The sequence below is a fragment of the Macrobrachium nipponense genome, chromosome 18, assembly GCF_015104395.2.
Source record: "Macrobrachium nipponense isolate FS-2020 chromosome 18, ASM1510439v2, whole genome shotgun sequence".
NCBI classification, from domain to species: Eukaryota; Metazoa; Arthropoda; class Malacostraca; order Decapoda; family Palaemonidae; genus Macrobrachium; species Macrobrachium nipponense.
In genome coordinates, this window is record NC_087211.1 from 87,747,110 (window position 1) to 87,774,113 (window position 27,004).

The 27,004-nt window shown below is 33.2% G+C and overlaps 1 protein-coding gene across 1 annotated transcript in view; it reads right to left on the reverse strand.

Moving 5' to 3' along the window:
- Window positions 1–5,585: 5,585 nt before the first annotated feature.
- LOC135196706 (uncharacterized) overlaps window positions 5,586–27,004 on the reverse strand; it is an 82,103-nt gene continuing 60,684 nt past the window's right edge. Inside the window, exons 7-9 of the mRNA XM_064223538.1 lie at window positions 21,348–21,452; window positions 6,453–6,572; window positions 5,586–5,765 (exon numbers count right to left, since the gene is read on the reverse strand). Coding sequence (XP_064079608.1) covers window positions 5,586–5,765; window positions 6,453–6,572; window positions 21,348–21,452 — 405 coding nt within the window. The remainder of the gene's footprint in view (window positions 5,766–6,452; window positions 6,573–21,347; window positions 21,453–27,004) is intronic.

Genomic DNA, 27,004 nt, shown 5'->3' on the forward strand with positions numbered 1-27,004 from the left:
CTCCCGTACCAAGCATCAGGAGATTTCTTGTACAGATGTTCAGCAAAGTACACAAAGAGGCTTCTGGGATATCGAGTGGGGATGAGACTACCCCTCTCTGTAAATACCTTGGTTCTGGGAGGACTGTAGGACTGGTCTGGAGGTATATAAGGAAGGGCGGGGGTGGTGGGACTGTGGAAAGGTAGGAGGAGGCTTAAAATCTTGTCCTGGTAGGACGGTACAACCTCCATAGCATATACCTTAGAGCGTTGAGGTCGGGTGACTCTCGACCAGACAGTAGGCAAGACCATTTTAACATGGTTGAGGCTCTCCTTTTGACGAATTGGTGCCTGTCAACCTGAGCTTAGTAAGGAATCTCATCCTCTCGAATAATAGATATCTTCGCACCAGTGTCATCGAAAGCTCGGACCTGGTGGACAGGACTATCGACCTCTAGGAGGTGCTACAAATATAGGGCTCTGGGTTGGAGAGCCTATTAGAGCTGAAGGATGGAATCGTCCCTGTCATTGCTATGGTAATATCAGCAGCTGCTTTTATTGGGCATCTCGACCAGGAAGCGGTGTTCCCATGTACTTTGCACGAGTCGCAGAAACTCTTGCTGAAGTCGTTCTTGGGTCCATCTTCTGTAGTAATTTTGTCATGTGAATCATGTCTACTAAGAACAGTAGTGGGGGCAGTGAGCCATCTTGAAAGAGCCCTCTGCTAAAGTTAACTTCTCCTAGTCTTATCCCAGATCTTGTAAATACTGTATTCCTGTTGCCCATTGTATTTTTGAGGAAGCTGATGGTATTTTCCTCTACCCCATACATTTTCAGGTATTTTATTAGCCATGTGTGTGGCATGATGTCGAAGGCTTTCTTGTAGTGGATCCATGCGATGTTTAGGTTGGTTTTCCTTATCCTACTATTCTTCATTACAATTTTTCCTATCAGGAGCTGGTCTTTTGTGCCCCTACACTTCCATTTGCAGCCTTTCTGTGGGCGGAGGATGGTGTTTGTATCCTCTAGGTAGTTGTACCGTCTTTCACTTATGATAGCTCTTAGTAACTTCCACATTATTATTATTATTATTATTATTATTATTATTATTATTATTATTATTATTATTATTATTATTATTATTATTATTATTATTATTATTATTCATTATTATTATTATTATTATTATTATTATTATTATTATTATCTGAAATAATATTAAATCCAAAATAATCCACCACACCTTGGCCAAAACAGATATAATAACTAACACATTCAGCACAGTTGCACTGAAACTAACAAAAATACTTTGGCAGAGCCATCCCGGCCTTGCCTTCTCTCTGTAATAAACTCCCCCTTCTATTGCAACAATACATTTCAATATGTAGGGGGAAAAGCGCACACATACATACAAACCCACACTCAATGTTCAGAATGTTCGCACCCCGAAACTGCTTAAGACCAGTTTCAAAGTCACCTCTGCGATCGCCTGTAGCAACAAATAAATAAAAATAAGAAAAATAAAAAAAATACATAAATAAATATAAGTAAATAAATAAATGAATAAATAAAAATAAATTAAAATAAATAAAAATAGAAAATAAAAATAAATAATAAAAAATAATAAAATAAACGAATTAAAAATAAATAAAAATAATAATTAAAAAATAAATAAAAATAAATAAATAAAAATTATTAAATAAATAAATAGAAATAAATATATAATAAAAAATAAAACTTAAGCAGACAGCAGTCTTGATCACACCACCTCGAAGAAAGCTGCGTAAGCATTCCTAAGCTGTCTCTCAAACACTCTGTATATAAGGAAGTCAAATTGCTGATTCTCTACATTATTTATTTTTATTTATTTTTTATTTGATTCCCCCAATTTTTAGTTATTTTTCTTCGTTTATTTTTATTATATATATATATCTATTTTTATTTATTTTATTTATATATTATCATTTTATTTATTTATTTACTTATATTTATATGTATATTTCTTATTTTTATATTTTTCATTTATTTATATGATGATTTATTTATTCATTTTTATTCGTTTAGTTTATTTAGTTTACTTTTTATTAGTTATATTTATTTATTGTCATTGATTTTTATTTATTTATTTAAATTTATTTTTATCTATTTTTATTTATTTTTATTTATTTATGTATTTCTTTTATAAATTTATCTATTGGTGCATTAATTTATTAATTTATGTTTATATATTTGTATATTTATTTATTTTACCTAATTTATCTATTTTATGTATATGTTTTTTTTATTTATTTCTTTATTTATTTTTATTTAATTATTTTCATTTGTTTATTTTATTTATATCTATTTTTTTATTTTTATTTTTATATATATATTTATTTACTTTTTTATTTATTTGTGAATTTATTTATTTTATTATTAATTTATATAATATTTTTAATTGTATTTAATTTATTTCTTTATTTATTATTATTAATTAATTTATTTTAAGTATTTACTATTTGTTATTTTATTTATTTATTCATTATTTATTTATTGTTATTTTATATTTATTTTATTCATTTATTTTTATTTTAACTATTTATTTTTCATTTATTTTATTTATTTATTTATTTTTTATTTATTTTTTTTTTAATTTTTATTGATTTATTTTATTACTATTTGTTTATTTATGTGTTTATTTATTAATTATTTATTTATTTTATATGTATTTTTTTCTTATTTATTTATTATTAACTATTTATATATTTATTTTATTTATTTATTTAAACTTATTATTACTTATTTTATTATTTTTTATTTATTCTTTTATTTATATATATTTTTTTATTTGTCTATTTACTAGAACTGAAGGATTGTCCGTCCCTGTCATTGCAATGGCAGTAACCGCAGCTGCTTTCTTCGGGCCGCTGAAGTCGTGCTTGGGTCCATCTTCTGTCGTACTTTTGTCATGTGAATCATGATGTTAACGTCTCCTAGAGCTTGTAAATACTGTATTCCAGTTGCCCATTGTAGTTTTGAGGAAGCTGATTGTGCTTTTCTCTGCCCCAGATATGTTCGAAGATTCTATTAGCCATGTGTGTTGATATCATGTCGAAGGCTTTCTTATAGTCGATCCGTGCCATGCTCAGGTTAGTTAAGTTTCCTAAGGACATGTAAAGATTTTCATTTGTCTTAGGTTTATTCCTCTAACGTGTCGACAGCGCACAGGCAGTCATCTATGAGAGTATACAGTAAAGTGAATTAAGATACGTTTTACAAGTATTTATAGCATGCAAGGTCGTGTACAATCGGTGGTCGGGTCGGTGAGCAGGGATTTTAATTGATCGTTGGATGGTAACGAAATCTCTCCCTGAGGCGATGAGATCTGCGTGGTCTGGCCGGAGTTATTAGCTTGGGTTGGGTGTTGGTTGGGGTACCCTTCTCTTGGGCGGCAGGTACTACTGCAAGCTGTCCAGATGACACATCTTCCGCTCGTTCTCTCCCGCTTTCTCTCTCTGCTTCGTCCCCTCTTTCTCTGTCTCTCTTACTTTCTTCCTTTCTCTCTTTGCAAATTCCTCTCTCTCTCTCTCTCTTTCTCGTTGGCTCCTTCTCACTCTCTCTCTTTCTCTCTCTGCTTGTTCCTCTCTCTCTCTTTCTCTTTCTCTCTCTGCTTGTTCCTCTCTCTCTCTCTCTCTCTCTCTCTCTCTCTCTCTCTCTCTCTCTCGTGGCGGTATACGAAGTCGGTTGGTTTCTTATGCTATCTCTTCTTATGATGGTAGGAAGGAATTCTGTTTCTTTTACCGTGTTGATAGTCGGTTTTTTCTCTAATATGTGTAATGCTTCAAGATAACGTAGGCGTTTCCGGTTCGGTGCATGGTCAATAATTTCTATGTTCGTTATAAGTTCAGCTCTTTCTGGTCTCCTGTTACGTTTTTCCCTGTAGTGAATGATAATGGCCCCCTCTTGAAGGTGGCAGGAGAGACGCTTGGAGAGTCTGGTGGTGGTCATCCCGATATAAGAATGGTGGCATCCATCCACCGAGCATGTGAATTCGAAGATGACACTCCTTCTCTTCAAAGACGTTTCTGGGGGCGCCGGGTTGTTTTTAAGAAACAGCTGGCTGGTTTTCATATTTTTGTAATAAATTATGAGGCTAAATTTTATCACTTTCTGTAGTGGGGGAGACATTTTCACTAATTATTTTCTTTATAGCCTTTTCGTCTTCCAAATATTTGTGGTGCATAAAATATTTATAAAATATTTTTATAGCTCCACTTTGGTCGTTAGTTTCGGTCGTTCTTTCCTGGTGCCATTTATTTATGGAGTCCCTCGTTTGGCGTTCGACCATGCGATTTGAAAAGTTATTGTTGATGAGGACTTGTGTAGACCTTCCGAATTTTATGATTATTTTTATGTTTAGTTATTGTGTGTATTATTAAATTTCATTATTATCCTTTTACTAGCCGTATGTATAATAATATATATTTTATTTATTTTTATTTTTGCTGTTATTTTTTATTCTTATTTTTATTATTTTTATATATATAACTATTAATAATGATTTATTTTTATTACTATTTTTTTATTTATACTTCATTTCTATTTTTTTTTATTTTAATGTCTATTAATATTATTTCATTGTTTTATCTATATTATAGCAGTTAAAAATCTTTTAAACGTGTTAAATTAAAAGTAATTGCTGCCTCAGCTGCACTGATATTATGGAGGTCTATTTTCATAATTATGATTTTCTCATTGTTGCTTAAACTGCCGATGCCAGAGTCAGTAGTTAATCCTTCGTTGTATAACCCGTAGAGTTTTTCAACGTTCAATTTTTGTTGCAAGTCCTGATTCTGATTATTCCTTGGCACTACTTAAACATTCTAGTAGAGCGCCTATGAAGGGCCATTTTCACATGCAGCGTCAAGATCAGTGTACATATTCAAGTATCAGTCTTTACAGATATACTATGATATCAGAGTCATTCTCTCTCTCTCTCTCTCTTCTAATACTTCTTAATCTTTTCCCTTCTACTCTGGTGTCACATGGTATTGCGATATCAATAAGTGATACTTTCTTCTCAATGTTTTCAATCAACGTGACGTCTGGATTATTGACACATATCACCTTTTGTTTATTGATAACACAGTCCCCGAGGATATTTCCTTGATCGTTTTCTATCAATAAGCTCCTCCCCATTTATGCTCTGATCGTCATATTTCACTTCTCAAAGAGGGAAGGCGGTCTTTTGAACTATTTTTCCATCATAAGATAGCTAAATTATGGTGTCTGGTGCCACATAAATCAGTAAAACATAAGGAAATGTTTAGATTTTCATTGATTTCCAAGAAGTATTTTGGTATGTGACGTCATATATGTAGTAATACGTCATCATACGTTTAGCAAATTTCTATATACTACTAGAATTAATATTAAGCAGAGATTTCTTTGAAGAACTACAATTACTGTTACCTGAAGAATGTGTGATGAATAACATCTCTAGGAAGGCAAGAGATGACGATAAGCCGATTTCCTTCGCTCCAGATGCAACTACTTCCCTTATGCCCACCTGTGGTATGACTAACACGTGCCTGTCTAAGAGACTTTCCTGTCACGCCAAGGACTGGGCTATAAAGAATCACGCCCGCACCAAACATCAGGAGACTTCTTGTACAGATGTTCAGCAACGTGCACAAAGAGGCTTCTGGGATACTGAGTGGGTATGACGCTGCCTTTCTCTGTGGATACCTTGGTTTCAGGAGGACTGTAGGATTTTTCAGGAGGTATTGAAGAGAGGGGGCCCTGGGACTGTGAAAAAAGAGGAGGATTAAATTCTCGTCCTAGTAGGACGGTATAACCTCCAAAGTATACACCTTAGAGCGGTGAGGTTGGGTGACTCTCGACCAAACAGTAGGCAAGAGCATCTTAACGTGGTTGAGGCTCTCTCTCTCTCTCTCTCTCTCTCTCTCTCTCTCTCTCTCTCCTGATACTTTTCAATCTTTTCCCTTCTACTCTGGTGTCACATGGTATTGCGACATCAATGAATGATATATTCTTCTTAACGTTGTCAATCAACATCACGTCTGGTCTATTGGCACATACCACCTTTTGTTTATTGATACCATAGTCCCCGAGGATATTTGCTTGATCGTTTTTTATCAATAAACTCCTCCCCATTTACACTCTGTTCGTCAAATTTCAGTTCTCAAAGAGGGAAGGCGGTCTTTTTTAACTATGTTGACATTTTAACATAGCTACATTGTGGAGTCTGGTGCCACATAAATCAGGAAAACATAAGGAAATGTTTAGATTTTTATTGATTTCCAAGAAATATTTCGGTATGTGACTTCATATCTGTAGTATGACATCATCATCCGTTTAGCAAATTTCAATTGCAACTTGAATTGATATTAATCGGAGATTTCTCTGAAGAATTACAATTTCAGTTACCTTAAGAATGTGTAATGAATAACATTTCAATTCAATTACAGTTACCACAACCCTGCCATCATCATACAACCGCCCAGGTGTAAAGGGGGCGTGGCCTAGGCAGGCAAGAGATGACGGCAAGCCGATTTCCTTCGCTCCAGATGCAACCGACTTACTTATGCCCACCTTTGGAAAGCCCAGCATGCGTCAGTGTAAGAGACTCTCCTGCCACGCCCAGCAGGGGGCTATAAATAACCATGCCCGCACCAACATCAGGAGACTTCTTGTACAGAAGTTCAGCAAAGTACACAAAGAGGCTTCTGGGATATTGACGCTACCTCTCTCTATAGATACCTTGGTTCTTGGAGGACTGTAGGATTGGTCTGGAGGTATGTAAGGAACTGCGGGGGCCCTGGGACTGTGAAAAGGTAAGAAGAGGCTTAAAACCTTGTCCTAGCAAGACGTTATAAACCTCCATAGTACATACATTAGATCGGTGACGTCGGGTGACTCTCGACCAGACCATTTTAACATAGTTTAGGGTTTCCTTTGTGACGAATAGGCGCATGTCAACCCGAGCTCCGTAATGAACGTCATCCTTGCGAATGATGGATATCTGCGCACCAGTGTCATCGAAAGCTCGGACCTGGTGGGCAGGATGTTGACCTGAAGGAAATGCAACAAATAGAGGGCCCTTCGCAGGAGGGCCTACTAGAACTGAAGGATTGATTCGTCCCTGTCATTGCAATGGCAGTAACCGCAGTGGCTTTCTTAGGGCATCTCGACCAGGGAGCGGTGTGCCCATGCACTTGGCACGAGTCGCAGAAACTCTTGGGTCTGTTGATTCGGTTCCAGCGGCCGTTATTCCTTATTATTATGTTGGGAGTTCCATTCTGAGGTGTAGCAGGAGCCTGCTGAGGAGGTTCCGCTTCAGAGAGGCACTGCTCCTTGTTTACTGCAACACCCACATATTTCTTTTTCTACTTACCATATTTTATTTACTTCCAATATTTTTTATTTACCATATTTTTGATCGTGTTTTTATACTTCCAGTATTTTTCTATTTGCCATATTTTTATATTTGCCAGTTTTTTACTTACCAATTTTTTATTCATCATATTTGTTACTTACATTTTTGAAAATTAACGTATCTATAATTTACTATATTCATTTACTTCCCATATTTTTTTACTTCCCACATTTTTTTACTTCCCGTATTTTATATTTTCTATATTTCTGTTTTATTTTTCATATTTTTTTCTTCCTTTATTTTTTTATTTTCCATATTTTTTTATTTCCCAAATTTTTATCACCATACTTTTTTATTCCCCCTATTTTTTATTTCTAATATTTATTTAATTTCCAATAATGGCTTTATTACTTTATTATTGATATTATTATTTTTATTATTTTTATCATTTTCATTTACAATATGATTACTATTTTTTCGTAATTTTTTTATTATTATTTGTATTTGTATTTATATTATTACTTAATTATTTTCTTTTGTATTTTTGTACTTATCATTTGTATTTTGAAATTTTATCATTATCATTTTATTAATTGTATGTATAGTTTTATGTTTTTATTATTATTCTTTCAATTTTTTATCAATATTACTATATTTTTTATTTTTATTTTTTTTAAATTTTATATTGATATATTTATTGTTTCTATCTTCAAATGTTATTATTATAATTTTTCTAATTGTATTTATATTTATAAATTTTTATATTTCTTTTTTATTATTATTTAATTTTTGTTGGTATTTTTATTATTTATATATTCATTTTTATTATATTAATTTTTTTTATTGATATTTTAATAATATTTAATTTTTATGATTTTTATTTATACTTTTTATTTTAATTTCTATAGCTATTATTTAATTATTTTTAGTGTATTCTGGAAGTAAACCATCTTTTAAACGTGTTAAATTAAAAGTAATTGCTGCCTCAGCTGCAGTAATTTTATATAGGAGTGTTTTCATAATTATAGTTTTTTCATTGTTGCTTAAACTGGTGAGCAACGCACCAAAGGTTAGGTAATTATGAGAGTCAATTTTAATTTTATTCAAAGATGCCATAGGCTGTAGTTAAAAATCCAAGTTTGGATTCTGACCATTCTTTGGTACTACTTAAACAGGGTAGTAGATCGCCTATGGAGGTCATTTTCACATGCAGGGTCAAGATCAATGTGTACATTTATATTTCAATTTTATAAAGTCATTCTCTCTCTCTCTCTCTCTCTCTCTCTCTCTCTCTCTCTCTCTCTCTCTCTCTCTCTCTCTCTCTGTCTTAATACTGTACATTATTTTACTATTTTTATCCTTATAAATATTATCATTATTATTAATATCATTATTATTTTGGAATCATATTATTACTATTATTTTAATTGTATTTATATTTAATTTTTTATTATTTTTACTTTTCTGTTTATAACTTAAATTTTTATTATCAAAGTTAATACTAATATTTTATTATTTTCATTTTTTATTTTATTTTATCTATTCTTATTATTTTCATTTTAACTTTTATTTTTATCTTTTTATTACTTTATTTATCTTTTTATTACTTTTATAATATATTATTAATTTTTTATTTTTATTTTTTATTTTTATTTCTGATATTATTTGATTTTAATTATTATTATCTTTTTTTTATTTTTATTACTTTTATTTTTTCTTAATATTACTATTTTATTTTCATATTATTATTATTATTATTTTTATTATTTTGTTTTTAAGTGAAATATATCTATTTTCATTAATGTTTTTTATTTTTTTTTATAATTTATAAAAATGTTTATTTTTATTTTATTTTAATTTTTTATATAGATTACTTTAATTTTTTACTTTTATTTTATTTTTATTTTGTATTGATGTTATTCTTTGTTTTCTGCTTATTATTATTATTATTATTTTATTGATTTAATATTATTTATATATATATTATAGTTATTTGCATTGTTTGTATTTTTATTATATTTATTGTATAATTTTTAATTTTTTAATTTAAATTTTCATTGTTTATCTTTTACTTATTATTATTTCATCATTTTTATTTTGTTTTTATTAAATCTGTTTTATTTAAATATTTTTTTTTATTTCATTTTCTTCTTATTATTATTTTATTAGTATTATTTATATTTTCCTTTATTTTTATTTTAGATATTATTTATTTCAATTATTATTATTATTTTTATTTTATTATTTCTATTTATTTTTTATTTTTTTTTTTTGTTTTTTAATATTATTATTTTATTTTCATAAGTTAAATTTTTATTTGCATGATTTTTTCATATGGATTATATTTATTTTAATTTTAATTATTTTTTATTATTTTCTTTTTTTATCTTATATATATTATAGTTATTAGCATTGTTTTTATTTTTATTATATATATTTTAATTATTATTTTTTATTTTTATTTTTATTTTATTTTATTTATATTTTATTTATTGTTTCATTACTTTTATTTCATTTTGATTAAATTTATTTTTATCATTAAATTCTAATTCTTTATTCAATTTATTTAATTTATTTTATTAGTGTTATTTGTATTTTTATTATTTTTAATTTATTCCTATCTTCAATATATTATTTTAATTTTATTATTATTATTTTTATTTTTAATATTTTATTTTTTTTACTTTGTTTATAATATTATTATTTCATTTTCATTATTTTTATTTTATGATTTTTTCATGTGCATTATATTTATTTTTAAATGTCATTATTAGTTTTTTAATATTTTTAATTTTTTAATTTTTTTATTTTAGTTATTAGCAAATTGTTTTTATATTTATTTTATTATTTTTAATTTGTTTATTTTTATTTTTTTAAATTTATTTTTTACTTATTATTATTTCATTATTTATTTTCTTTTTATTAAATTCACTTTTATCTTAAATATTTTTGTTTCAATTTATTATTATTATTTTATTAGTATTATTTATTAAGATTTTACTGAGTGGGTATGTGAACGATACCATTCCCACGCGGGTACATTCCAATATTCTACGCTGCAATAATTAGTTTTAGACGATTGCCTCACAAGTTGTTTCTTTCCCCTTTTAGGTAATGAACGTATATTAATTAACGTCCCACGATGTAATTAACGTTCACCCATTAGTGATCGCCAATCACCGGAAGTTTTAATGACCGAGTTCTTCCGATCTCAAACGGCATAGCGCTGAAAGCTATTAAAAGTCCTAATTAGCATTCAGTGGATGGGTTCTTCTCTCCGAAGTTTAGTTCTGATCCTGCAGGTGGAAAGAATGATTTATTATAATGAACTGTCCTTTATAGATCCTTCATTATGAGGCTTTATTCCAGGAGGATATCAAGCCTGCTGGTGTAGGATTATCGTTTTGAAGATAAATACGGGAGTTATTGAGCTTTTCCTAATAAACCTTTTTCATTTCTATTTATAGTTGTCTCACTACTTATTCCAAACCGATCGTAAGTTTCAGCAGAAAGATTTGGTTAGAATGCTTGACGGCTATAGTAGATTCACATCAACCGTGCTTCTGTTGTCTAGGACAGTTCCTTACGACGCTCCTGATTGGCTCTTGATAAGCCAGTCACAGGGCTGGAAACTCTTAAGTTTCTATCGAGAGAGTTCACATAGGCAGGATGGATGTTTCACCTCTCCTGAGGGATAGGTCTTTCAAAAGTATTCCTCAGGAGAGGATTAACATACATTCTGCCTAAGTGAACTCTGTCGAGAGACTGAGAATTTCCAGGCCTGTGACTGGTTTATCAACAGCCAATCAGGAGCGTCGTAAGGGACTGGCCTCGACATCAGATGCACGGTTGATGTGAATCTGCTATAAGGTGTCTCAGGGGAGTAATGCTGGAAGTTGACTGGAACTTCGATCTTCAAGTTTCCTAATAGGCACCTTGAACCAGGCACTTATATTTCCTGGCAATCACTGTGGCTAACGAATATAATAAGGCACTTATGTTGCCCGGTGAGATATGAGGAGGTGTTGATACTGGGAGTCAACCGTATATGTAGATTGAAGCTCAGAATCTGTCTAAGCTGATTTTGGTGATGCCTTTTCCGTATTAAGGGTAAAGCTCTTGCGTATAAGCTTCTCAAATTCGGTGTCTGAGGCTGCGCTCGATGCTGTTCAGATATTTAAGCGTCCGCAAGAGAGCTATAAATAAAAGAAATGTTTACAGGGAAGTGTCATTTATGGTTTGATTCAACAATGAAATCATAATGTTGCGTCTCATTATGAACTCGCATCCAATATGCATAGGAGTTACAAGGCATAGAGCATTAGCAACCATGGAGAGGCAGAAAAACATTTTTTTCCACTTATACACCTACCAATTATATAAATGTAATACGCACACACACACACACACACACATCACATATATATATATACATATATATATATATATATATATATATATATATATATATATATATACACACACACACACACACACACACACATATATATATATATATATCATATAAAAGGAGCCCATAAAAACACCAAAATATAGAGAGAAAAGTACTATATTTCAGAGACTGCTGTCTCTCTCTTCAGGTATATGAATGAGAAAAGTTTACAGAAAAGGTGGTATTTATACCAAGAGATTCGTCCACAAGTAAGCCAATTTAGGTCACCCCCGCTGATAATCTTCCTTTAATCTTCTTAAGCGTTGGTTGAATGAACACTGCGTCGACGATATCTGATATCCAATTCCCTTTTGAGATGTTCATTACCTGCTTCTCTTTTATTAAGGCCGATTCCATCATTTGACTCTTGTACCGGCAGTTGCTGCTATAAATTACACGTGACATATTCCAGTTTATTCTATGGTTATGTTCATTTATATGGTTGAAAATAGCCGAGTTCTGTTGTCCATACCTAACTGACCGTTTGTGTTGTATAATCTCTGGGGAAGTGATTTACCTGTAAATCCGATGTAAGATTGGTCACAGTCCTGGCATGGGATCTCATATACCCAGAGTCTTTGGGAGATGTCTTTTGTTGGACGTTAATCAGGGATTTGGTCTAAGGTGTTTGGGTAGGTAAATGCAAAAGGTGGATTTCCCAAGGGTGTGAGTTACTCTCTTAATCGTCTCCAGGTGGGGAATTTTTATTTTATTGTTGGGTGTGTCTCTGGTCTTGTCTTTAGGGGGTCGGTAGAAAATTACGTTTGCTTTTTGAATTGCTTTCTCAATTATATGGTCAGGATACTTTAAAGATGAAAGTTGCTTGCGAATTAGTTCAAATTCTTTTTCCAAGAAATCTGGGGAACAAATTCGTAAGGCTCTTAAGAATAGGTTGCTAGCTACACCTATCTTGATAGTATTGTCATGATAGCTAAAGTAGTGAATATATGAAAGTGAGAACTTGTTGGTTTTCTGTATATGGTAAATTTGTATTCTGTCGTGTCTCTGATTATTAAAACATCAAGAAAAGGAATTTTGTTGTCTGTTCCCCATTCAACTTTAAATTTGATGCTGGGTACTAATGCGTTTAATTTTGAGAGGAATTCATTAAAATTACCCCACTTATTATCCCAAAATGTTAGTATGTCATCCACGTATCTCATCCACAGCATGTTTTTGGGTTTTATTGCATTTATTACTGTAGTTTCAAAGTATTCCATGTACATATTGGCTAAAATAGGACTTAAAGGACTACCCATACTACACCCGAATATTTGCTTGTAGAATGATTCCCCGAATGAAAATACGTTATTAGATGCACATAATTCAACTAACTTTATTATTTTGTCAAGTGCCAAAGGGAAATGATCTGAATAGGGGGATAATTTTTCCCTTAAAAACTGAAGAACGTCCTGTACTGGTACTTTTGTGAATAGGGAGTCTACGTCAAGGCTTAAAAGTTTTATGTTGTGAAGTGGTATATGTGCTTCTCTGAATTTGTGACAAAAGTCTTCCGAATGTTTGATGTGACTGGGAGAAAAAGTGCCTAAAAAAGGAGAAAGGAGGCCAGCTAACCATTTAGAAATTTTGTAATTGAAAGCTCCGGCGCATGAAACGATGGGTCTGAATGGAAGATTGTCTTTGTGAGTTTTGGGAAGACCATAAAAGTAGGGTAATTTAGGATTAATTACTTTAAATTTCTCTAATAGTTCAATACTCTTTTTGTCTTGGCCAATTAATCTTACTTTCCGAAAAATTCTGTGGGAACGTTCTGGAGGGGATTTTTCGGCAGTTTTTCGTAAGTATTTGTGTCGCTAAGGAGCTGGTTGATTTTGTCGAGGTAGAAGTCTTTGTCCATTATTACAATTTTGCCGTCTTTGTCGGATCTACTTATTATAACATCTAACTTTTTTTTAGCGAGTGGATGGCTATCATGAATCTGCGGGGAACAGGATATTTCTTATGAAGGTCAGTTAAAGCATTTAGTAACACTCCTTTTAAACATATCTATTCGCGGCTGTAGTTTTTGTCAGATATGAATTTATCAAAAGCCACAATGAAGTCTAGGTTGTTTTTGCGGTCTGGCATAAGGGCAAAGGATAAGCCTAAATTTAAACTAAATGTTGATTTACAGTAAGGGGGGTGTTGGATAAGTTTAAAACTTTGTCTTGTTGTTCAAGATTATTCCATGCGCTATTATCTATTAGGTTATTTAATTTGCGTAAAAGTCTGTTGGAATGAGTCACGCTATTATAGGCAGAAGTCAAGCCAGTTTTCCGCAAGTTTGAAAAAGAATGAACAGACTACAACCGGCTGAAAAACCAAAAACAACTTTTTTGGAAGAATGCCTCAAAGAACAAGTACTCCAAAAAATGTACGGATTCGGGAGATGGACTCTGCAATCAAACCCCTTCCCTCTATCAACACAGATTTTCCTGGAAGAAAGAATCACCAATACGAGAAACGACATCTTCGTGCTACGCAGAGTGATATATGGAACTCAATCTAATCTTCGCCTCCTCACTACGGACCACATATACAGGTATCTGATTTCATTCTGTTCCGACATTGCTGCCTATAATAGCGTGACTTCAATTCCAACAGACTTTTACGCAAATTAAATAACCTAATAGATAATAGCGCATGGAATAATCTTGAACAACAAGATAAAGTTTTAAACTTATCCAACACCCCCCACCCCCCTTACTGTAAATTTCAACATTTTAGTTTTAAATTTAGGCTTATCCTTTGCCCTTATGCCAGACCGCAAAAACAACCTAGACTTCATAGTGGCTTTTGATAAATTCATATCTGACAAAAACTACAGCCGCGAATAGATATGTTTAAAAGGAGTGTTACTAAATGCTTTAACTGACCTTCATAAGAAATATCCTGTTCCCCGCAGATTCATGATAGCCATCCACTCGCTAAAAAAGTTAGATGTTATAATAAGTAGATCCGACAAAGACGGCAAAATTGTAATAATGGACAAAGACTTCTACCTCGACAAAATCAACCAGCTCCTTAGCGACACAAATACTTACGAAAAACTGACGAAAAATCCCTCCAGAACGTTCCCACGAATTTTTTCGGAAAGTAAGATTAATTGGCCAAGACAAAAAGAGTATTGAACTATTAGAGAAATTTAAAGTAATTAATCCTAAATTACCCTACTTTTAGGTGGTCTTCCCAAAACTCACAAAGACAATCTTCCATTCAGACCCATCGTTTCATGCGCCGGAGCTTTCAATTACAAATTTCTAAATGGTTAGCTGGCCTCCTTTCTCCTTTTTTAGGCACTTTTTCTCCCAGTCACATCAAACATTCGGAAGACTTTTGTCACAAATCAGAGAAGCACATATACCACTTCACAACATAAAACTTTTAAGCTTGACGTAGACTCCCTATTCACAAAAGTACCAGTACAGGACGTTCTTCAGTTTTAAGGGCGGAAAAATTATTATCCCCCTCTATTCAGATCATTTCCCTTTGGCACTTGACAAAATAATAAAGTTAGTTGAATTATGTGCATCTAATAACGTATTTTCATTCGGGGGGGAATCATTCTACAAGCAAAAATTCGGGTGTAGTATGGGTAGTCCTTTAAGTCCTATTTTTAGCCATTCTGTACATGGAATACTTTGAAACTACAGTAATAAATGCAATAAAACCCAAAAACATGCTGTGGATGAGATACGTGGATGACATACTAACATTTTGGGGGGGGGGGGGATAATAAGTGGGGTAATTTTAATGAATTCCTCTCAAAATTAAACGCATTAGTACCCAGCATCAAATTTAAAGTTGAATGGGAAACAGACAACAAAATTCCTTTTCTTGATGTTTTTAATAATCAGAGACACGACAGATACAAATTTACCATATACAGAAAACCAACGTTCTCACTTTCATATATTCACTACTTTAGCTATCATGACAATACTATCAAGATAGGTGTAGCTAGCAACCTATTCTTAAGAGCCTTACGAATTTGTTCCCCAGTTTCTTGGAAAAAGAATTTGAACTAATTCGCAAGCAACTTTCATCTTTAAAGTATCCTGACCATATAATTGAGAAAGCAATTCAAAAAGCAAACGTAATTTTCTACCGACCCCCTAAAGACAAGACCAGAGACACACCCAACAATAAAATAAAAATTCCCCACCTGGAGACGATTAAGAGAGTAACTCACACCCTTGGGAAATCCAACCTTTTGCATTTACCTACCCAAATACCTTAGCCAAATCCCTGATTAACGTCCAACAAAAGACATCGCCCAAAGACTCTGGGGTATATGAGATCCCATGCCAGGACTGTGACCAATCTTACATCGGATTTACAGGTAAATCACTTCCCCAGAGATTAATACACAAACGGTCAGTTAGGTATGGACAACAGAACTCGGCTATTTTCAACCATATAAATGAACATAACCATAGAATAAACTGGAATATGTCCCGTGTAATTTATAGCAGCAAACTGCCGGTACAAGAGTCAAATGATGGAATCGGCCTTAATAAAAGAGAAGCAGGTAATGAACATCTCAAAAGGGAATTGGATATCAGATATCGTCGACGCAGTGTTCATTCAACCAACGCTTAAGAAGATTAAAGGAAGATTATCAGCGGGGGTGACCTAAATTGGCTTACTTGTGGACTAATCTCTTGGTAGAAATATAGGACTTTTCTCTCTACATTTTGGTGTTTTTATGGCTCCTATTATAGATGGAATTCTGTTGTTACAGACATTTTTACCAGTCATATATAAATATATATAATTATATATATATATATATTATATATATATATATCTATATATATATATAACTATATATATATATAAGCGAATATTTGAAACAAACTTTTCTATGAAATTCTACGTTATCATCTTTATCAAAACAATTAAATTTCTTGAATGAATTATCCCTCGACAGAAAACACAATATGCCGCCCTTTTCTCCTCTCTCTCTCTCTCATCTCTCTCTACTCTCTGGTCTCTCACTCTCTCTCTCTCTTCTCTCTCTCTCTCTCAAGTCTCTGCATGAAAGCCAGAAAACTTCATTCTTAACAGAGTGGCTTAAGTGGTCGCTTGAGACGATAAATAAAAAAGAAAAGGAGTATTATTCATTTGGATAAGGCGGAGAGAGAGAGAGAGAGAGAGAGAGAGAGAGAGAGAGAGAGAGAGAGAGTAAATACAAGAGCAATCATGATGCTATAGAAAATATACAGAAAGTTGTGGATGTTTCACTCAAGTAATCGGAAACTGATCTCTCTCTCTCTCTCTCTCTCTCTCTCTCTCTGATATAAATACACACACACACACACACACATAATTGTGATAAATCGCAGATATTCATACTCATTCAGGCCCATTTGAAATACGTTTAAGTAGAATTGAGTATCCGAGACAGAAAAACCTGTTATTCTTATAAACATTAGTAATACGTCCGAAATATGACATCTACTCAGAATATTTGTCGAGCAATCTCAAAAAAAAAAAAAGGAAAAATGTAAAAAAAAAAAAGGGAAAGAACAACGAGGCGTAGACGAGACGCCTCTCTCCTCGGAGAGAGAGAGAGAGAGAAAGAAAAAGTGGCGCTCGAAGGAAAAAGAGGAAAAGCGGCGCCGACAAGATGCTAAAAGGGTTGGTAGCCGAAGGGCAAAAGCGACTACCATTAACATTACTGATACTGCAGACGCTCTCTCTCTCTCTCTCTCTCTCTCTCTCTCTCTCTCCCCTCGGGTGATTATATCCATTTTGTGTCATCCTGTTACGGGAGAGTGGCATTCCACAGGCGAGAGCTTCTCTCTCTCTATCTAGAACCGTTGCATTTTGTTTGTCTTTTCCTTTACCAGAGATTGGGATGCGAAATGACGTTTGCCCTCTGCCCGAGTGGGAGGAAGAGTAGTAGTAGGTGGGTAGGCCTTGGGTATAGTTTTCATTTTGTCTCTTTGTTTTTATTCTTTCAGGATTTTCCTATGAGTAGGTGCCACTTAGGATCTTTTGCAATGAGAAGTAGTTATTTCTCTCTCTCTCTCTCTCTCTCATCTCTCTCTCTCTCTCTCTCTCTCTGTCGTTGTTGACATAAACAGTGAATCATGTGCCAGGTATTCGGTCGATTGTTGTGCTTGTGGACGAGGGTATTGGTCCAGCAGCTTCATATATATATATATATATATATATATATATATATATATATATATATATATATATGTATATGTGGTGTGTGTGTGTGTGTGTGTGTGTGTGTGCGCGTATGTTGGCGTGTGTCAATGGGTATAAAATACCCATTTTCGTTTCTAAACTTCAGAAATGACTCGCCCTCTTTGCTCAGCCTAATCCTGACAGAAGTTGCCGATATGAATTAGGCTAAAAGCCCTTTATAAGCAGACCAAAGCCAGCCTTTTTTATACTTTTGTAGACTTTTTCTAATTGCCTTCAGGAGTTAACAAGTCCAGCCCTTCACTTCTATCCTTCTTTTCTAATTTTTATACACAAAAGTATTCTATTGTGTTATTTTTTGGGCTTCTACTTATATTATGACAAGTTTTGATTTTATTTTTGGTTTAGCTGCAAATATGTTTTTTACGTCGTTCTCGTAATCGTCTTGGCAATGTTATCATCAAAGTTATGGTTCAGGTTATATTTATCGTTGTTTTTTGTAGCTTTCGTCCACCGCCAAACGAGTGGGTTGTTGTCTGTCTGAGCAGTTGACCAGAGAAACGTAGGTCTTATTATGAGGCTATAAAGATGATTTAAGAATATTGTAGGAGCACCCTGAAAGTTACGCTTAATTAATCTTATTTTTATTTTCCATCAATTTTCTTTTCTCGTCTCAGCTTCCTGAGCAATCAAAAAAGTCATTTGCCGTTGTAGATAGCATAATTTAAGCACCACAAATCTCTTTGTGAGCGGTAAATGTCGAATTGATTTAACCGAAACTGGTTTTTTCGATCAAGTCATAATCATCATTCAGCCCAGAAATAATGAATGAGAAATTCTTGATTCAATTCATTTGAGAGCGTAGTATGTATAATGCCATGAATATCCCAAGAATAAAGAAACATGGGGACGACGGCAACTCACTCTGACCCTTATACTCGTCTCCAATAAGGGTGACTTTGGACATCCAGCGAACAATGATTGTTGCCATTCCGTGTGAGTTGGGGGAGGCATTAAAGAAATATATCGACGCTCTACCCAAATGAGAGTAGGTCGTTCGGCCAATATAATATCGTATGAAAATGTTTCCGAGAAAAGGGAATGGGCCAACGTTCGGGAGCTGATTGCGTCTTTCCGAAAAGTTTGTTGGGGGGGGGGGGGGGGGGGGGGGGTGGGGGGGTGGCTGAGTGTGAGGGAATAATAATGATAACGTTTTCATGGAAGGACGTTTCAGTAGGTATACGTATAGTTACTCGAGTGAGTGATTACTAGAAAACTGATCGGGAGGAGGTTCGTCTCTTTTCATGCAGAAAGCCGTGAATGATCAAATCGAGAAATGAAGGAATAAGGATATAAGTTCATAGAGTATGTCTGCATTTTTTAAAAATATATAATTCATTGATTTCTTTGAGATATGTCGAGATCGTCAGAAGATTTTGTGGTGGAAAAATTAAAAAAAAAAAATTACTTAAAAAAAAAAATTATTATTTATTTTGTAGAACAGACTTTTTGACCGTTTTTTTTTTTAATATGCTGCAGATTTTCCTCAGAAATTCTCTCTGCTCTCTCTCTCTCTGTCTCTCTCTCTCTTGTCTCTCTCTCTCTCTCTCTCTCTCTCTCTCTCTCTTTTTCATTTCGAGGGGTCGGTAAATTTAAGGGTCTAAAAATTCCAATAGTTATGTACTTTCATATTGTAGGCAATAGAATTTAAATTTATAAATATGCGATGTCATTGTACACAGTTCGAGGAAGCCTATAAATTTTTTGTAAATTTTTGTAAATTTCACAAGGACAGGCAGATAGCATACACACAACTACAGAATAATATATATTATATATATTATAATATTAATAATTATCTATGTATGTAGGTATAGATATTAGAGAGCTTAGAAGATATATATATATTGATTATATGATATATTATAATACATTATACAGCTAAATGTACTAAGAGACACATATAAATTTATTAAATAAATTAATATTAATAATATATAAATGTATAATAATATATATATATATGTATATATATATATATGTAGATATATAATGATTATATATATATCTATATAATCTATATATATATATATATATAAATGGGCGGGCGATTTGAAAACTTAGAACAGGTGCAGCGAAGAGGAAAATGTCCATATAAATAAATAAAAAAAGGCGGGTTGGAGCCGGGCAAGAACGGATGAGCCTTATATTCAGCATTGTATATTATAAAAATAGCAGGCAATTTGGTGTAGTGTTTGTTAGGTTCTGCCTAAGTTTAACGTAGTCATCTTAACTAATATGTAAAATGATACGGTTAGTCTTCACTGGTTTCCCGATTACATTTTGTTTTGTCTGTTCAGTTGAAACTGCTTCGAGGATTTGACCATTGAAACAACACTTACTTCTATCTCTATGACAAATACAAACAATCTACTATGCATCCCAGCTTATACATACCGTAGTGAGTTTTTATGATTAGAAATGGCTAGAATTTCCGTCTTGGAAAGCCTTTTTTCCAGCGAAAACTATAATAAATAGTTCTTACTAGATTCCTGAGAGAGCATCTCCACGCTCGTATCACTGCTCGCTTCCCTTTCTCAGTAAACATTATAGTGACCGAAGAGCCAACAGGATTAGGGATTAGGGAAACGTATTGGCTGCACGAGGTATCATTGTAATTTTCTTGGCGCTACGCAGGTTTTGTGGATTTTTTTTTTTTATTTAACTGTGGCGTGTGTTGTCCCTCGGCATCTCATTAAGTGGACGAAAGAGGATCTGATCTGCTTCACGAAATGCTTCTTCTAATGATGTAGGGTAGAAGAGGTTTAAATTCCGTAACCTTATTTTCAGTGAAATGGATCCTTAGAGTACGCAAAATTCTTTTGGTCTCCTGTATGACCTTAACTGATCAAATGAATTGAAGGGAGCGGGAAAGTGGGAGTACAATATTCGATGGGTTTTTAGTTCGTGATATCCTTCATTATGGGTATATTCAAGTAAGGAATTTTATTAGCCTTTCTCAATACTACTTTAAATTCAATGCTCAGTACAGAGGTGTTTGGCTTGTTAAAATAATTAAAATATGTCCAGACTGGATTACAAAAATCAAAATGTCATCTACAAAATCAAAATGTCATCCACAAAGTCAAAATGTCATCCACAAAATCAAAATGTCATCCACAAAATCAAAATGTCACCCACCTATAAAAGGCCGGGAAATAAAGTAGCATTCTCAAGGCACTGCGTAATATGAAAAATACAAAGTTGAAGTGATGTGAGAGATATCTCCCATACTCTGTACTTTGTTGCAAAATGCAAATTTTAGATTAAATATAATGTTAAAGTCTTTTGGGCTTGGACAATCTTTCGCGCCCACCCTGGTGAGTATGCGGGTGTGAGCTGGGCTCCTGTGGGCACCAGGAGAGTTGGAATACCCAAGTGGAGGTGAGTAGAGATTTGTGGAAGACAAAGCACGGAGATGCTGTTTGCCAATAAGCGAACTTAATTACAAGTATAACAAGTATGACGTCTGAAGAAATCGATACAAATTCAAAAGACATTCTCAAGGTCAGAAAGAAGCCGAAGTCCTAATAATAATAAAATTAATAATAACAATAATAGTGCAAACAGACCAGACGTGACGTTGATTGACAAAATCAAGAAGAAAGTATCACTCACTGATGTCGCAATACCATGGGACAACAGAGTTGAAGAGAAAGAAAGAGAAAAAATGGATAAGTATCAAGACCTGAAAATAGAAATAAGAAGGATATGGGATATGCCAGTGGAAATTGTACCCATAATCATAGGAACACTAGGCACGATCCCAAGATCCCTGAAAAGGAATCTCGAAAAACTAGAGGCTGAAGTAGCTCCAGGACTCATGCAGAGGAGTGTGCTCCTAGAAACGGCGCACATAGTAATAAAAGTGATGGACTCCTAAGGAGGCAGGATGCAACCCGGAACCCCACACTATAAATACCACCCAGTCGAATTAGAGGACTGTGATAGACAAAGGAAAAAAAATAATAATAATAAATCATAAGAACATCATAAACTATTTGACAATACAACCTAAATTCTCCATTAAGAAATATTGCACGTCCATTAATACTCCTGGGAGGACGAGCGGAAAAATAATTAAATTATGTGACCCGTAAATTGTTTTCCATTAGAGATGCCCTATAAATGGAACGGTGGCCTACTTGTTATTTCCCAGTACTTTATGACCTATAGAAGCGTTACCTCTGATTAAACAGCAAGACAATATATTGTGATAAGAGTCTCTCTTCTCTCTCTCTCTCTCTCTCTCCGACTCTCTCTCTCTCTCTTTAGCCTCATAACACAGTGGTACAGTAACCGACAGAGAGCGATATCCAATAAGCGTCTGCTGACCTAAGCAGTGGACTGTAGTACCTGGCTGTTAGTCGACCTTTGTGGGTCGAAGAGGCATTCCTACCCTAATTTGGGGAAGGAATCCTTTTGTTTATAAAGATGCTGGTAAGATATTCTCTCTCTCTCTCTCTCTCTCTCTCTCTCTCTCTCTATTTATCTTTCGTATTACATTTTACATATCTATTATTTACCAATGCATTTGTCACTTCACCTGTTTTGTCACAACTTAAATGACCTACTTCAGAAGAAAGTCCAAAATTCTATATATTTAACATTTCTATGTTGATACAAGCAATGTGAAACATAAATATTCATTTATTATGAAATAAAATCTCGGGAGCATCCTTTGTCATAGAGAGAGAGAGAGAGAGAGAGAGAGAGAGAGAGAGAGAGAGAGAGAGATCTTTTGTCCTCCCGGTTTTGTTGTTGCTCCCAAGCACACGTTTAATTTGAGATGTGAATGCACGCAATCACGGTTGCTTTTATCTCTCGATTTAACTAAAAGCTTTCTCTTGCTGGTCTTTCTCGCAAAAGGAAATGAGTCCTTCGAGGAAATGAATCCGCGATTTACGCTCCTACGCCAGGCAGAGGAAGGAGGTCGAGAAGACCGTTCAATTCTACAGGCGTTGATTTCTTATGGTTGGCGTGTCCACTGCCAGCTTTCTCTAGAATTGGAAGTGCTTTTTTACCTCTGTGCTAGTGTGCGTGTGTGCGAGTGAGTATGCGTTTATAAATATAAATATATCTATATATACCCATATATATATTATATATGATATATAATATATATATATATATATATATATAAATATATTAGAAAAAAAGATAAAGAAGTGTGTGTGTGTGCATTTGGATATGTCGAATGAGCATTCCTCAATTCTACTATGATTATATTTAATACCTTCAAGACCTCTTCCATTCAGTCTTTTTTTTTTTTTTTTTGTTTTTTTTACCAAATCAATGCAAAATGGTTAGTTTGAAAGTTCTCGTAACATCTTGAATACTCAGGTTGCTTCAAATTAATCTGGGAGAGATCTAACAATTTATAACGTAAAATTATTTCTGCAAATCTTGAAATGTCTTTAGATTACGAAAGTTCAGTCATAAATTCCTGTTAGTAAAACTTTACACTAGCCTTATGCCTCCCTGTTTAAAACACTACTTCCATATATAAATGTTTGAACATGTGTCACACTTATCCCTTCAAGTGAATCAAACGCCAATAGCTATAGTATCCACATCACCGGTGCATCTGATGACTAAGCCAGTCCCTTACGACGCTCCTGATTGGTTGTTGATAAACCAATCACGGGTTTGGCAAACTCTCAGTCTCTCTCAAGAGTTCACATGGTCAGGATGTATATTCCACCTCTCTTGAGGGATACGTCTATCAAAAGCATCCCTCAGAAGAGTTAGAACATACATCCTGCCTATATGAACCCTCGAGAGAGACTGGGAGTGTCCATCCCTGTCATTAGCTTATCAACAGCCAATCAGGAGCGTCGTAAGGGACTGGCCTAGACATCAAATGCACGGGTGACGTGAATCTACAATAGCTATCTGTCTATCTATCTATCTACCATGTATATATATATATATATATATATATATATATATATATATATATATATATATATATATATATATATATCTATAGTTAATGAATTTAACTTTTTTAATTTCCTTAATTTCTATCAGTTCTTTACATGAAAGACAACACCCAATTCAATTTTTGTACGGCAATAATTCAATAAACAGTTAAACAACTTGCCATCACATTTACCCACAAACATTTCGACGTCCTAACCTTGCCGCCATGTTTGCCCACAAGTGGATAAACACGTCTCATAAAAACATTTCAATAACGCTTCGAAAAATAAACAAATAAAAACTCGAAAAAATACATATATTTCATGACAGGTCCGACGATTTCTAACGTCACACGAGAGACAGCAATAACTGTCGACGGCAGTCATTTACGAAGAGGGGAGGGGGGGCGAGGGTGGGGGAGGGGGAAACATGTTGTTTGTTTTCAAAAGCTCTTATTACTTCACCGGGACACGCCACCTCTGACAGTCTGGATCGCTTTGGTTACGATTTAATTTTTGGGTTTTGTAATATTTGAATTTTTTAGTAAATCGAAAGAATTTTTGTAATATTTGGATTTGTTTAGCAATTCAAAAGATTTTTGTAATAGCTGAATTTTTGTATACTTGAATTTTGTAGTAAATCGAAAGGTTTTTTTTAATATTTAGATTATTATTATTATTATTATTTTTTTTAGTAATTCGAAAGGTTTTTGTAAGAGCTGAATTTTTGTGTACATGAATTATGTAGTAAAACGAAAGGTTTTTGTAATATTTAGATTATTATTATTTTTTTTTTAGTAATTCGAAAGGTTTTTGTAAGAGCTGAATTTTTTGGTGACAAAAAGCTTTTGTAATTTTTTTAATTTTGTAGTAAATCGAAAGGTTTTTGTAATATATGGATTATTGTTTTTTTTTTCTTTTTCTTTTTTTTAGTAATTCGAAAGGTTTCTGTAAGAGCTGAATTTGTTGGTGACAGTAAAAGCTTTTGTAAGATTTGGATTTTTTTTAGTGACTCAAAAGGATTCGTAATATCTGAATATTTTAGTAATTCGAGGTGTTTTTTCAATATCTGAAGTTTTTAGTCAAAATGTTTTTGTAACAGTTGAATTTACTAATCACTCATAACGTTTTTTTTTTGTAATACTCGAGTTATAAGGTTTAAAAGGCTTTTTGAAAATTTGTAGTTTTTAGGAACTGAAAGTTTTTTTTGATATTCGAAGCTTTCATCAAAGCAAAGATTAATGCAATGCATGCAATCGCATCCTTTCTATAATTCTGAAAAGTCTTCATCTCATGAATAAAAGTATACCATAAATAAATTTGTATGACTAAACCCTACAAGAGCATTTCACGAAAAAAATGCCTACATAACTTTAAAAAAAAAATACCCTACATAAATTTAGATGCCAGATACCCTAAATAAATTTAGACGCCAAATACCCTATATCAATTCGTATGATAAAAACCTACATAAATTTATCTGGCAAATATAAATGTCAGACTTACTCCATTATATTTTCTTTACAAACAAACCGTTTGCGAAATTATGATCAAATTTTCATTCCTCTAAACACTACACATTTTTGGGGGGATGAAAAGAGTGTCTTGTTTCATCTATATGAGGAAGATCCTGCTAATGAAATCACTACGTTTACTATTTTGTAAAGAATTCAGTCCACGGCAAAATTCATCATTATAAATTTATGTGGAAAAGTGGATGGCGAAAACGCCATGTTGAGGTGTCCTGAAGCCAGAGGAAAGTTCATTAATTTATTGTAATGGATTCAATCCCCTCTGGTGCTTACTGTTTATGATTAAATTAATAATTTTTAAACAAATACAGTCACCAGTACGCTTTTTCGCTGTAACAGTTTTATGCAAATTAAAACGCACACGCATACACGAGCACACACATATATAATGTATATAACACACACACACACACACACACACACACACATATATATATATATATATATATATATATATTATATATATATATATATATATATAATATATATATATATATTGTATATTTATTGTATATTAATATAGCTACATTTGAACTGCTATATTTCTCATAAGCGCAAAAATACAGTCATATCATCATAACTATTATCATAACAGAAAATCGCGCGACGGTTGAATTTTTTTACTTGACGGTGAGACCAAGCAGATCAGGTATATTCAAATTCAACTAAAAGCGTCTGTGGATACGAGACATAATATACATAATTAATGTGTTTCCAAATCCAGACTTCAAAGAAGAGATTCTCGTCTGCGCGATTCCCCGATTGCTCATCTGTCTCCCTCTGCATCGTTCATTATCGCGCGTGAAATCTGTTTTCGCTTGCTGTCTCATTCATCCCTGATTTATCTGGTAATTATGGATGGTTGATACGACAGGGTGAAGCCTCTCTCTCTCTTTCAGTTGACGTGTGTTTGTGAGTGTGTTTGTAGGATCTTGTTTACATCATGGACGTAAATACAATTTTCCCATGTTACTTGGTAAACAATTCGACAAATACCAGCCACGTTTCCACACAAAAAAGATAAATCTAAAATAAAAAACAAATTTGAAATTTAAATATTTTTTCTTCAAATTCCAAAATCTAGCTGTAAATATATATATATATATATATATTATAGATATATATATATATATATATATATATATATATATATATATATATATATATATATATATATATATATATATCGAACTACATATGTCCTTTAATATCTAATTCGCTCTACCTCGGAATTAATATATTTTCATATATGCTTAACCGAGGGGGGAATTATTAAGCGATAATAGAATTGGCCATCGACAGGCGCGAACCAGCGACTTCCCAATCCTAGGACTGGCAGTGAAGCTTAAGGCCTGTCGATAGCAATTCTATTATCGCTTAATAAATTCCCTCTCGGTTAAGCATATATGAAAATATATTAATTCCGAGGTAGAGCGAATTAGATATTAAAGGATATATGTAGTTCGATATATGTATATGAATCACGGTAATGTGATAGACTTATATATATATATATA